The sequence below is a fragment of the Acartia tonsa genome, chromosome 12 (assembly GCF_053477335.1).
Source record: "Acartia tonsa isolate MP-2025a chromosome 12, ASM5347733v1, whole genome shotgun sequence".
In the NCBI taxonomy this organism is placed as follows: domain Eukaryota; kingdom Metazoa; phylum Arthropoda; class Copepoda; order Calanoida; family Acartiidae; genus Acartia; species Acartia tonsa.
This window is the reverse complement of record NC_137271.1, coordinates 24980458-24992866: the sequence shown is the minus strand read 5'-3', so window position 1 is coordinate 24992866 and position 12409 is coordinate 24980458. Positions and strand designations below refer to the sequence as shown.

General features: G+C 32.4%; 1 protein-coding gene across 1 annotated transcript; it reads right to left on the bottom strand.

The window, feature by feature from the left end:
* LOC145333728 (uncharacterized) lies at positions 1-3890 on the bottom strand. The gene is made up of 3 exons (XM_080178935.1): positions 3824-3890; positions 1642-2141; positions 1-899 (listed from the first exon to the last, which is right to left on the bottom strand). The coding sequence occupies exons 2-3, from the start codon at positions 2133-2135 to the stop codon at positions 149-151; spliced, it is 1245 nt and encodes a 414-aa protein (XP_080035061.1). The 5' UTR covers positions 2136-2141; positions 3824-3890; the 3' UTR covers positions 1-148.
* Positions 3891-12409: the final 8519 nt, after the last annotated feature.

Sequence of the window (12409 nt, the reverse complement as noted above, 5' to 3'; positions counted from 1 at the left end):
CAAGTTTAAATTCTTCAATATCAATTTTATCAATATTGTCATACGTGTCTTTATCATAAATATTTTCATTATCAGATAGATAATCACCAGATGTTTCTTCCTTTATATAAATATCAACATCTTCCTCTTTAACAGAGATACAATTCTCTTAGCAAGTTTCTTCAATATTCTTACTCTTCTCTTTCACTAAAGGATGAACATATTTATGAATATTTAGAAGATCAATACTAGAAAATATTTTACTGCAAATAAAACAGCTAAAAGATTTCAACACGGTAGTTTCTTCTACAACATTTGTATTTTGACAAATCATAGTTTTGGCAACATAATTTCTTTCATTTTTCATGAAATAATCTGTCTTTTTAGTTTCCTCTACAACATCCTTATCTATCTCAACTGAGAGAGGATCTTTATTAAGAGTTTCTTCTTCATTAATATTTTCATAAGTGATTGAATGATCAATATTGTCACTATCATAGACATAATCACCAGTTTCTTCTTCTTTTACATTAATATCTGCATCAGCTTTGTCAATGAAAGCAGGCTCCTGTTTAATAGAGAAAGGATCATTATCAAGAGTTTTGTCTTCCCAATATTTTTTGAACAAATCATCTTCTTCAACTTTTATTTCTGTTTTTACTTGAGAAATATTAGGTGTGTCATCTTCCTTTAATTCAGAATTATCTTTATTGTTGTCACCAATATCAATATTGTGTTCACTAAAATTAATATTATTGTCACTTATATCATTTCCATTATTTTTAATGCTTTTTTCACTCAGTTCTTTAATTCCTTTTTCTTCGTCAATAAAAGTTTTTTTATTCCCTTTTAAAATCATTTTTCTTTCGCCTCTTTGATCTTTCAAAAAATCTAAGTCGAGCTGTATTTCCTTTGTACTCCTGAAATAATAAAAAAGGAATAAGTAACTCCTTAATAGACGTTATAGATGTGTTAATAGAACACTAGTAGCTATGCTTGTAGAGGCCTCTAGGGTCACTTGAGGTTTTAAGTTTTAGAGAGGATAAAGTGGGGGGGGGGGGGGTTGATTTTTTTCTGTGGGCGATTTTCTTAGGAAAGTTGTGGTACTTATATTCAAAAACAATATAAACCTTTCTTTGAGAAACTATACTGTAAAGGAGAACTATCCTCCTATTATATAAAGTACTTAGCGTTTTTTTGTCTGTCCCGAAGGATCTCGCTAACCGCTGAACCGATATTGTTCTCCTTTACAGTGAAGCTTTTTATAGGTCCTGGGAAGGTTTTAAACTATTTTTGGGGAGGAAGTCTCCCCCCCCTTCCCCCCCCAATTTTTTTTTACATTTTTGAAACTCAAATTAAAATTAGGTCGACTTTCACCCCTCCTACCTTGGCTTCTAGGGGCGTAGCCGCTAGTATTATTTAAAGTGGTTAGTGATATCATTCGGTACAGATAGACAAACATCCTACAACTTTTATATAAGGGATTGACAAGTTTTATAATAAACAATCTAAGAAGGATATTTTGTTGAGACAAGTTATTGTTTAAAATTAATATTAGAAATTAAAAACTTTTATTTTATGTTTATCAGAATACTTGTCCTTGGTAATAAGAAGATAAGAAATCCCCCCCTTACACCTGAAATATTTTGGAATAATATTTACCTACTTTCACAACAAATTAGTTGTTCTAGGTTTAAGCTTCCAATTTCAAACAGTCCATTCAAAGTTTTAACATACTTTTCTTTTTTGAGTTCCAGTTTGACATCACCTACACTTAATGATCGTGTCCTTTTATCATACAAAATATAGTCACTTATAACTTTTAAAATCTTTTTTTTTATTGTCTGAGGTGTCATATGTGGGAGCCCAGCTATTTTCCAAATTGTTAGAATTTCTGCCAACAAACACATTTCACTTTTGTGACAACCGTCATTTGATCCACATGTCAGCAAACTTGATTTAGTTTTTTGAGTACAACCAACTAGATCAGCTGGTTTTAAATTTCTTTTACATTTTGTGTTCTTTTTTTTGCTTTCAATTATAAAGAGATATCTATTCAAAACATCCTTTACAAGGGGTAATTGGTTTTTTGGCAAAGATTCACTAGGATAAAGGTCAAGCCCTTGTTTCGCCCACTGGTTTCTTGTCTTGTTCATTATTATCTATTCAATACAAATCTTAAAATACAACCAGAGCAATAACAAGCAAGGAAATTTTGGATATATAAAGACAGTGTTAGAAAGTGATTGGCTCAGTATTGCTCAGCTGGATTAGAAGTGGTTCTCAGCCATACTAAAAATCATGTATTGCATCGTATTACAGACAGTTTTCCACGAAAATTATAATAAAATGAACTATTTTTGGTAGCCCAGACATTCACCCCCTAAGGGCAAACAAAACTTTTTTTAATCTAATTTTTTTTATTTTGATATCTGCTGAAAGCTTCGTGAGTTTAATACAAAATGCAATAAATAATTATTTAAATATGGATTCAAAACCGATTTATATCCGCTGGATTAGTACCAGTTTTCAGCCCTCCTGAAAAATCATGTATAGCAGCATATAACAGACAATTTTTCATGAATATTAAAGCAAAAAAACATAGAATTAATCACAGTTTTAATATCATACTTTTTCATTTTAATATCGGCGACAAATTGTTTATAAAATAATGCAATAAATTACTAGGTATTACAGAAATAAGTTTAAATTTAACTTAATTTGAAAATCAGTCAAAAATGTTAAAATCAGCTTGTTTTAAATGTGTATAAGCACGGACTTAGTAGTAACGATAATAGAGTTACTACAGTTTGTAATTCTTACTGTTATAGGGAATTTGAAATTAATCAGAAAATAATAAAAAGCCTAAATAATAAAGCTATCCGTTATGCACGGATGGACGTAAGACCGTAATTATAAAAAGTTTTGCTTTTTAAAAGAATATTATCTTATATGTTATTTAATACATAAAAAAAAACAACAATCCCTTATCACTCCACAGGGGGGAGCATAGGCCGCTGACAATTCGTCAGTGTTTCTGTAACAATGTGGCTTATGGATATGGGATAGGGTTGTCAGCCCTAAGCCCTATGATTGTGGTGTAAAGCGTCCTTTTGCCATCAGACAACCAACCCTTTGATTGCACGACCTTTGTCTGAGAAGTCCTAACTGTGCATGGTAGTGAGTTGCGCCTGTTTTGGGCCAAGGCATTCCCCCTACTCTAACTATTTATGTCGCGCACCTGACATAGCAGCAGTAGGAACCATTTTTAACGTCTTTAGTTATGACGCGGTGTCGGACCGAGATTCGAACCTATCACCTTCCCGACGACGAGCGGATGCGCTACGTGTTGAGCCACGGTCGCGGGTTTTATTTAATACATAGGGCTGTTTTAATAAAAAAAAATGCTAGGGTTTAAGAAAGAAATTTTAATGAAAACAAAATATTGTTGTTTTTGTTTATTTTAATTTGGTCTGTTTGTTTACAACTGTACGAGGTAAGCATTAAATTATAATATAAAAAAGTCATCCTTGTTCCTGAAAATTAGAAAAACAAAATGCATTTGCTGTAATAAAATTATATATTTTTTTTATTTCTTTTAAGGAAAGTTATTTTATAAATGATGTATTATGATTAAATCACGCCCGCATATTGTAATATGAATTAGGCCTTATTTTGGGCCAATCTAATACTTATACAATAATCATATAAAATATAGAGATAATTGTATTTTAATAAAATTTTGTATAAAAAATAATAAATTTTTATAAAAACTAGTCATACCCCAGCCAAGCAATATTGCAGAATAAAAATGATATTACTTACAATAAAACATTTTACTCACCTCTAGTTATTATAATCTTCACTTTTTATTTTTTCTCCACATTCATTTCATTACATTGTATTTATCTGAAAAAATAATATTTCAACATATAAAGTATTCAACTATGCCTTACTGTTAGTGTTAAAGCAAAACAAAGAAAGGGTATTTTTCATACCGAAATAACAATAAAGTTAAACAAATTAGACATATTTATGAGAGATTGAACTAAATGGCTAAATCAATGTTTAAAACAAAAAAGAGGTGCCTTAAAAAATGCTTGATAACAATAAATACATTATAATAATATAATAATAATACAATTTATACCTTTTAAAGATAAACAAAATATATGAGATATGATATTGAACTAAATGATTAATAGTTAATTAAATCATTCCCACAGAAAAATAATCTACATAATAGCACTATTGATGAACTTATATGCTGAATGCTCATATGGTTTAAGGAAAACATCACAAATAAGTCAAGCAGTCTATCTTTACTATTTTCTACAAACAGACAGGTTAATTTACAGAATGTTTCAATAATTGATAATATACATTACAGCTCATAACATTTAACCAAAATTGAAGTATATAGGTATACAGGTAGGTTATATTAGAATAATAAAAAAGAGATAGTTTTTCAATTACAAAAACAATATTATATACAATACCAGATAAGATTTATTATGTTTTAAGGGAGGGGGGGGGGGGGGCGGGTAATGCAAACATCTCGTAATCAATGCGCAAATGGCACTTATCCAAATTTCGATATGAAACTTGGCATGAGTAATCATTGGTAGGTCTATTTCGCCAAAATCGAACAGAATTTTTGTAAAAAAAATCAAGTTGTCTATAAAAAGCCAAGATGTTCCAATTCCATTTACTATTTACAGAATAGAAGTATTTATGAATGGGTTAGCTTAGGAACTAAAATCACAAGTTTCTTCTTCTTTTACATTTACATCTGCATCAGCTTTGTCAATGAAAGCAGGCTCCTCTTTAATAGAGAGAGGATCAAGATCAAGAGCTTGACCTTCTTTTACATTACCATCTGCATCAGCTTTGTCAATGAAAGCAGATTCCTCTTTAATAGAGAGAGAATCAGTAGCAAGAGTGTCTCCTTCTTTTACATTAACATCTGCATCAGCTTTGTCAATGAAAGCAGGCTCCTCTTTAATAGAGAGAGGATTAGTAGCAAGAGTTACACCTTCTTTTACATTAACATCTGCATCAGCTTTGTCAATGAAAGCAGGCTCCTCTTTAATAGAGAGAGGATCAGTAGCAAGAGTTTCACCTTCTTTTACATTAAAATCTGCATTAGCTTTGTCAATGCAAGCAGGCTCCTCTTTAATAGAGAGAGGATCAGCAGCAAGAGTTTCTTCTTCCTTAATTTCTTCTTTTACATTCATGATACTAACATCATCATTATGACCAGGTTCACATTTAATAGTAAGAGGATCACTAATCACATTTTCTATGAACACTTCATTATTTATTTCACATGTTGTATTTGAAGGATCAAGATATTTTCCTTTAGTTTCCTCTACAAGAGTTGTAATAGTTCCATCTATCTGAATTGTGAGAGGAACTTTATTAAGAGTTTCACTAATAGAATCAAGACTTTGTTTATTATTTATTTTAGACATTGATTTTATTTCTAAAGATGAAAGTTTCCTTAGCTTAACACAAACAGGTTTCATTGTTGATAGTAGACCATATGGTTTCTCACCAGTATGTGTTTTCATATGTGAATCTTTATTACTTGATTGTGAGAATGTTTTTCCACATATTTCACATGAATATGGTTTCTCTTTGGTGTGTATTCTCATATGTCTTTCCTTGCTATTTACCTGAGAGAATGATTTACCACATATATCACATGAATATGGTTTATCTCCAGTATGTATTCTCATGTGTCTATCTTTACTATCTAATCGTGAGAATGATATACTACATATTTCACATGAATATGGTTTCTCTCCCGAATGTGTTCTCATATGTGTATCTCTATTATCTACTCGTGAGTATGGTTTTCTACAAATTTTACATGTGTATGGTTTCTCTCCTGTATGAGTTCTCATATGTCTATTCTTATCAGTCACGTCTGAGAATGATTTTCTACATATATAACATGATAATGGTTTCTCACCAGTATGTGTCCTCATATGAATATCTCTATTACTTGCTGTACTAAATGATTTGTCACAAATCTGACAAGAGTTCTTCTCTTTTTCACTATCCATAATTCTGTGCTGTTATATAATTATAGATATTTGATACTCCTACAGTGGCATCAGTTACAAACATAAAATTATAATAAGTAATCAATCTAGAACACTACAGACTCCCTCCTCCTGTCCGTTTTTATGTCCGTCAATTTATCTGAGTAAGTTAATAAAAACTCTAATTTAGACTATGGTAGAACAAGTAGCATGGTTGTTACATTTTTTAATTAACTATCTATTTGACGATTTAAAATCTGAAAGAACCATTCTTCTAGTCCTACTTAATCAAAAGTTAAGACTTTTGTTGCTAGCTTACTTAAACAGACTAATGGAAAAATAAGGGGGGGGGGAAAGTTCTGACACATTTGCGTAAACGGTGAGTATAGGCTTTATCTTTGGACTGAGAGGATAGGTTATTAGGGATAAAATCATTCTTATATGATGAATTTCCCCCAGATTTAAGATTTTTTGGATAGGCCTCCAGGTTCCGGAGCTCCAGGCCTCCAGGTGGTCTATGGACAGGTAAAAAAATAAAAAAAATCTTATTTAAACAGTTAGAGGTAAGTTTATAAAACAACATGAGCTTCTTTTTATATATTATTCATATATTTGAAGAAAAAATTACAATCGGCCTCCAGGTTCAGGTGCTGCAGGCCTTCAGGTGGCCTCTGGACAGGTAAAAAATACAAATTTCTTATTTAAACAGTTAGAGGTAAGTTTATAAAACAACATAAGCTTCTTTATATATATATTATTCATATATTTGAAGAAAAAATCAGCCTCCAGATTCAGGTGCTGCAGGCCTCCAGGTGGCCTCTGGACAAATAAAAAAATCAACATTTCTTATTTGAACAGTTAGAGGTAACTTTATAAAACAACATAACCTTCTTTTTATATATTATTTACATATTTGAAGAAAAATTACAATCGGCCTCCAGGTTCAGGTGCTCTCTTGACAGGTAAAAAATCCAAATTTCTTATTTGAACAGTTAGAGGTAAGTTTATAAAACAACATAAGCTTCTTTTTATATGTTATTCATCTATTTGAAAAAAAATTACAATCGGCCTCCAGGTTCAGGTGCTGCAGGCCTCCAGGCCTCCAGGTGGCCTCTGGACAGGTAAAAAATACAAATTTCGTATTTAAACAGTTAGAGGTAAGTTTATAAAACAACATAAGCTTCTTTTTATATATTATTCATATATTTGAAGAAAAAATTACAATCAGCCTCCAGGTTCAGGTGCTGCAGGCCTCCATGTGGCCTCTGGGCAGGTAAAACTCAAAATTTCTTATTTGAACAGTTAGAGGTAAGTTTATAAAACAACATAACCTTCTTTTTATATATTATTTACATATTTGAAGAAAAAATTACAATCGGCCTCCAGGTTCAGGTGCCTCAGGCCTCCAGGTGGCCTCTGGACAGGTAAAAAATCAAAATTTCTTATTTGAACAGTTAGAGGTAAGTTTATAAAACAACATAAGCTTTTTTTAATATATTATTTATATATTTGAAGAAAAAATTACAATCGGCCTCCAGGTTCAGGTGCTGCAGGCCTCCCGGTGGCCACTGGACAGCTAAAAAAAAATTTAAAAATCTTATTTGAACAGTTAGAGGTCAAGTTTACTTAAAAAACAAAATGAGCTTATTTTTAGATGCTTTAAAGGTATTAAAAGAAGCTTATGTTGTTTTATAAACTTACCTCTAACTGATTAAATAAGAAATTTGGATTTTATACCTGTCCAGAAGCCACCTGGAGGCCAGGAGGCCTGCAGCACCTGAACCTGAAGGCCGATTGTAATTTTTTCTTCAAATATATAAATAATATAATAAAAGAAGGTTACGTTGTTGAAAAAGGATTCTTACCTTTAGAATAGAAAATAAAGAGACCACGATTTGATTATTTAGATACGTTTTATATGTTAATAAACATTAAGTAACATTAATTTTACATTAACTTTGTTCTAAAAGAATGCTTTAAGGAGTCTGAAAGTATAATAAGTCAGGAATAATTAAAAATTATACAATCCTTAAAAGCATAAAGATCACAAAGTAAATTACTAATCACAATTTTTAATAGAAATATATTGCAATTTAGCTAACAGTGTTCACATTGAAGGTCAGATATCAATTGACAATAATCAAATGTAAACAAAGATCAGCTGATTATAAAGCATGGTACAGCTGGTGTGGGATTGTCGCGAAACTCCTAATGTCGTCTTCTTGTGTGGAAATAATGTTATGAAAAATAATTTAAACAAATATAATTTTGTTACAGTTGTTTTATAAACTTACCTTTAACTGTTCAAGGTTGATTTTTTACGTGTCCAGAGGCTACCTGGAGGCCTGCAGCACCTGAACCTGGAGGCTGATTGTAATTTTTTCTTCAAATATGTAAATAATATATTAAAAGAAGGTTATGTTGTTTTATAAACTTACCTCTAACTGTTTAAATACGAAATTTGGATTTTTTACCTGTCCAGAGGCCACCTGGAGGCCTGCAGCATCTGAACCTGGAGGCCGATTGTAATTTTTTCTTCTAATATATAAATAATATATAAAAAGAAGGTTATGTTGTTTTATAAACTTACCTCTAACTGTTCAAATAAGAAATGTTGATTTTTTACCTGACAGAGGCCACCTTCAGGTTCAGGTGCTGCAGGCCTCCTGGCCTCCAGGTGGCTTCTGGACAGGTATAAAATCCAAATTTCTTATTTAATCAGTTAGAGGTAAGTTTATAAAACAACATAAGCTTCTTTTAATACCTTTAAAGCATCTAAAAATAAGCTCATTTTGTTTTTTAAGTAAACTTGACCTCTAACTGTTCAAATAAGATTTTTAAATTTTTTTTTAGCTGTCCAGTGGCCACCGGGAGGCCTGCAGCACCTGAACCTGGAGGCCGATTGTAATTTTTTCTTCAAATATATGAATAATATATATAAAGAAGCTTATGTTGTTTTATAAACTTACCTCTAACTGTTTAAATACGAAATTTGGATTTTTTACCTGTCAAGAGGCCACCTGGAGGCCTGCAGCACCTGAACCTGGAAGCCGATTGTAATTTTTTCTTCTAATATATAAATAATATATAAAAAGAAGGTTATGTTGTTTTATAAACTTACCTCTAACTGTTCAAATAAGAAATGTTGATTTTTTACCTGACAGAGGCCACCTTGAGGCCTGCAGCACCTGAACCTGTAGGCCGACTAATTTTTTCTTCAAATATATGAATAATATATAAAAAGAAGCTTATGTTGTTTTATAAACTTACCTCCTACTGTTCAAATAAGAAATTTGGATTTTTTACCTGTCCAGAGGCCACCTGGAGGCCTGCAGCACCTGAACCTGTAGGCCGACTAATTTTTTCTTCAAATATATGAATAATATATAAAAAGAAGCTTATGTTGTTTTATAAACTTACCTCCTACTGTTCAAATAAGAAATTTGGATTTTTTACCTGTCCAGAGGCCACCTGGAGACCTGCAGCACCTGAACCTGGAGGCCGATTGTAATTTTTTCTTGTAATATATAAATAATATATAAAAAGAAGATTATATTGTTTTATAAACTTACCTCTAACTGTTCAAATAAGAATTTTTTTATTTTTTTGCCTGTCCAGAGACCACCTGGAGGCCTGGAGCTCCGGAACCTGGAGGCCTATCCAAAAAATCTTAAATCTGGGGGAAATTCATCATATAAGAATGATTTTATCCCTAATAACCTATCCTCTCAGTCCAAAGATAAAGCCTATACTCACCGTTTACGCAAATGTGTCAGAACTCCCCCCCCCGGCCCCCCCCCCCCCCCCCCTTAATTAAGGATTAACTCAGTAAGACGATTTAAAAACTGATTATTTAACATTTAACTAGGTGTTGTAGACAGAGAATGAATGTTGTTACACACATACAAAGAAACAAACATTCAAGAGACCATAATTTTAGATATCTCAAGGGACATAGCAATTACAAGAAGTTTTTGAATTGGTGGAAGAAGTAAAAACTACAATTGCCTTTTTTTTAAAAAAAGACAAAGACATAAAAAATCATTTCATGTATCAATCAATCAAAACATCTTTGAAAAAGCCTACAATACGAGGTCTTATTTTACATGAGAAACATCAGAATTTGTTGTCTGGCAAATATTACCTTCATAATAGTGATTATAGCTCTTCTATTATTAGATTAGAACATGAATCTTGATAAATAATTAAAAATAAAAATATACCCAATTTCAGTTTTTCTTAATTTTTTTGCATTCTAAACTTACTTACGTATTTCATAGTTTTGCTTGAAATCATTTTTTATTCCAAATAATATTTCAAATATAAATTTCTTACATACCTATTCAAATTAAGTTCTGATTTTAATTGGATTGATAAAACAAACTTACTCACCTAAAGTTTAATTTTCCGCCAGTTCTACAGTTTTTACTTTCCTTAAATCATTTCATTCTTTATATCTGAAAAAATAAGATAGTATCAAAAATGTCAAACAATATAGATAATATAATAATGCAATTTTTATTGATTTAAAATAACATAATTTTGAATTCAAGAGTAAACATGGAAATAAAAAAATAAAGGGGGGGGGGGGGGAATGTGGTGACTCGTCACACGACATACCAGCAATTTTATTTTGGATGCTACTCCCTTAGTTTTAGAGATAATTGGATGAAATCTTTTGGGCTGGGTCACTAATTACCCCAACTAGTGGTATCTTTAAAAAAAAACGGCGGCGGGACCGCCGCTCCCGCCGTCCGCCGCCGTTTTCCGCCGCCACCAAAAAAAATTTTTTTATTGCATTTCTCGCCGAATTAGGCAATTTGGAATCATTTGAGACCATGTTATTTTTTTCAAAAAATTTTCCCCTTACAAGCAACCCTGCGGGGGGACTTAGTCATTTTTTTCAAATTATCGTTTATCAAGGTATATCTTAAATACAGTAATTCTCCTGTGATTTTGAAGATATTGAAACAAAATCTTTTTAGGTTGGTAAGTTTAAAATATTTGAATTAAGAAAACGGCGGCGGGACCGCCGCTCCCGCCGTCCGCCGCCGTTTTCCGCCGCCACCAAAAAAAATTTTTTTATTGCATTTCTCGCCGAATTAGGCAATTTGGAATCATTTGAGACCATGTTATTTTTTTCAAAAAATTTTCCCCTTACAAGCAACCCTGCGGGGGGACTTAGTCATTTTTTTCAAATTATCGTTTATCAAGGTATATCTTAAATACAGTAATTCTCCTGTGATTTTGAAGATATTGAAACAAAATCTTTTTAGGTTGGTAAGTTTAAAATATTTGAATTAAGAAAACGGCGGCGGGACCGCCGCTCCCGCCGTCCGCCGCCGTTTTCCGCCGCCACCAAAAAAAAATTTTTTATTGCATTTCTCGCCGAATTAGGCAATTTGGAATCATTTGAGACCATGTTATTTTTTTCAAAAATTTTTCCCCTTACAAGCAACCCTGCCCCCCGCAAACTTAGTAATTTTTTCAAATTATCGTTTATCAAGGTATATCTTAAATACAGTAATTCTCCTGTGATTTTGAAGATATTGAAACAAAATCTTTTTAGGTTGGTAAGTAAAAAATATTTGAATTAAGACAACGGCGGCGGGACCGGCGGAACCGCCGCTCCCGCTGTCCGCCGCCGATTTCCGCCGCCAACAAAAAAATTTTTTTTTGCATTTCTCTCCGAATTAGGCAATTTAGAATCATTTGAGACCATGTTATTTTTTTCAAAAATTTTTCCCCCTACAAGCAGCCCTGCGGGGGTACTTAGTCATTTTTTCAAGGTATATCTTAAAATCAGTGGTACTCCTGTGCTTTAAAAGATATTTTAACAAAATATTTTTTCCCGCCGCCATTTTCCGCGGTGGTACCTCTGCCATTTTTTATTTAAATATTTTTTACTGACCTACCTAAAAAGATTTTGTTTCAATATCTTTAAAAGCACAGAAGTAGCACTGTATTTAAGATATACCTTGAGAAAAATGACGAAGTCCCCCCGCAGGGTTGCTTGTAGGGGGAAAAATTTTTGAAAAAAATAACATGGTCCCAAATGATTTCAAATTGCCTAATTCGGCGAGAAATGCATTAAAAAAATTTTTTTGGTGGCGGCGGAAAACGGCGGCGGACGGAGGGAGCGGCGGTCCCGCCGCCGTTTTCTTAATTCAAATATTTTAAACTTACCAACCTAAAAAGATTTTGTTTCAATATCTTCAAAATCACAGGAGAATTACTGTATTTAAGATAGGCAGGGTTGCTTGTAAGGGGAAAATTTTTTGAAAAAAATAACATGGTCTCAAATGATTCCAAATTGCCTAATTCGGCGAGAAATGCAATAAAAAATTTTTTTTTGGTGGCGGCGGAAAACGGCGGCGGAC

Bases quoted from the DNA above. Each gene is read 5' to 3' on its own strand.
- LOC145333728 (XM_080178935.1), bottom strand. From the start codon at position 2,135: ATGAACAAGACAAGAAACCAGTGGGCGAAACAAGGGCTTGACCTTTAT. The intron at 900-1,641 runs GTAAATATTATT...TTATTATTTCAG, and splicing joins CTAATTTGTTGTGAAAGTAG to GAGTACAAAGGAAATACAGC.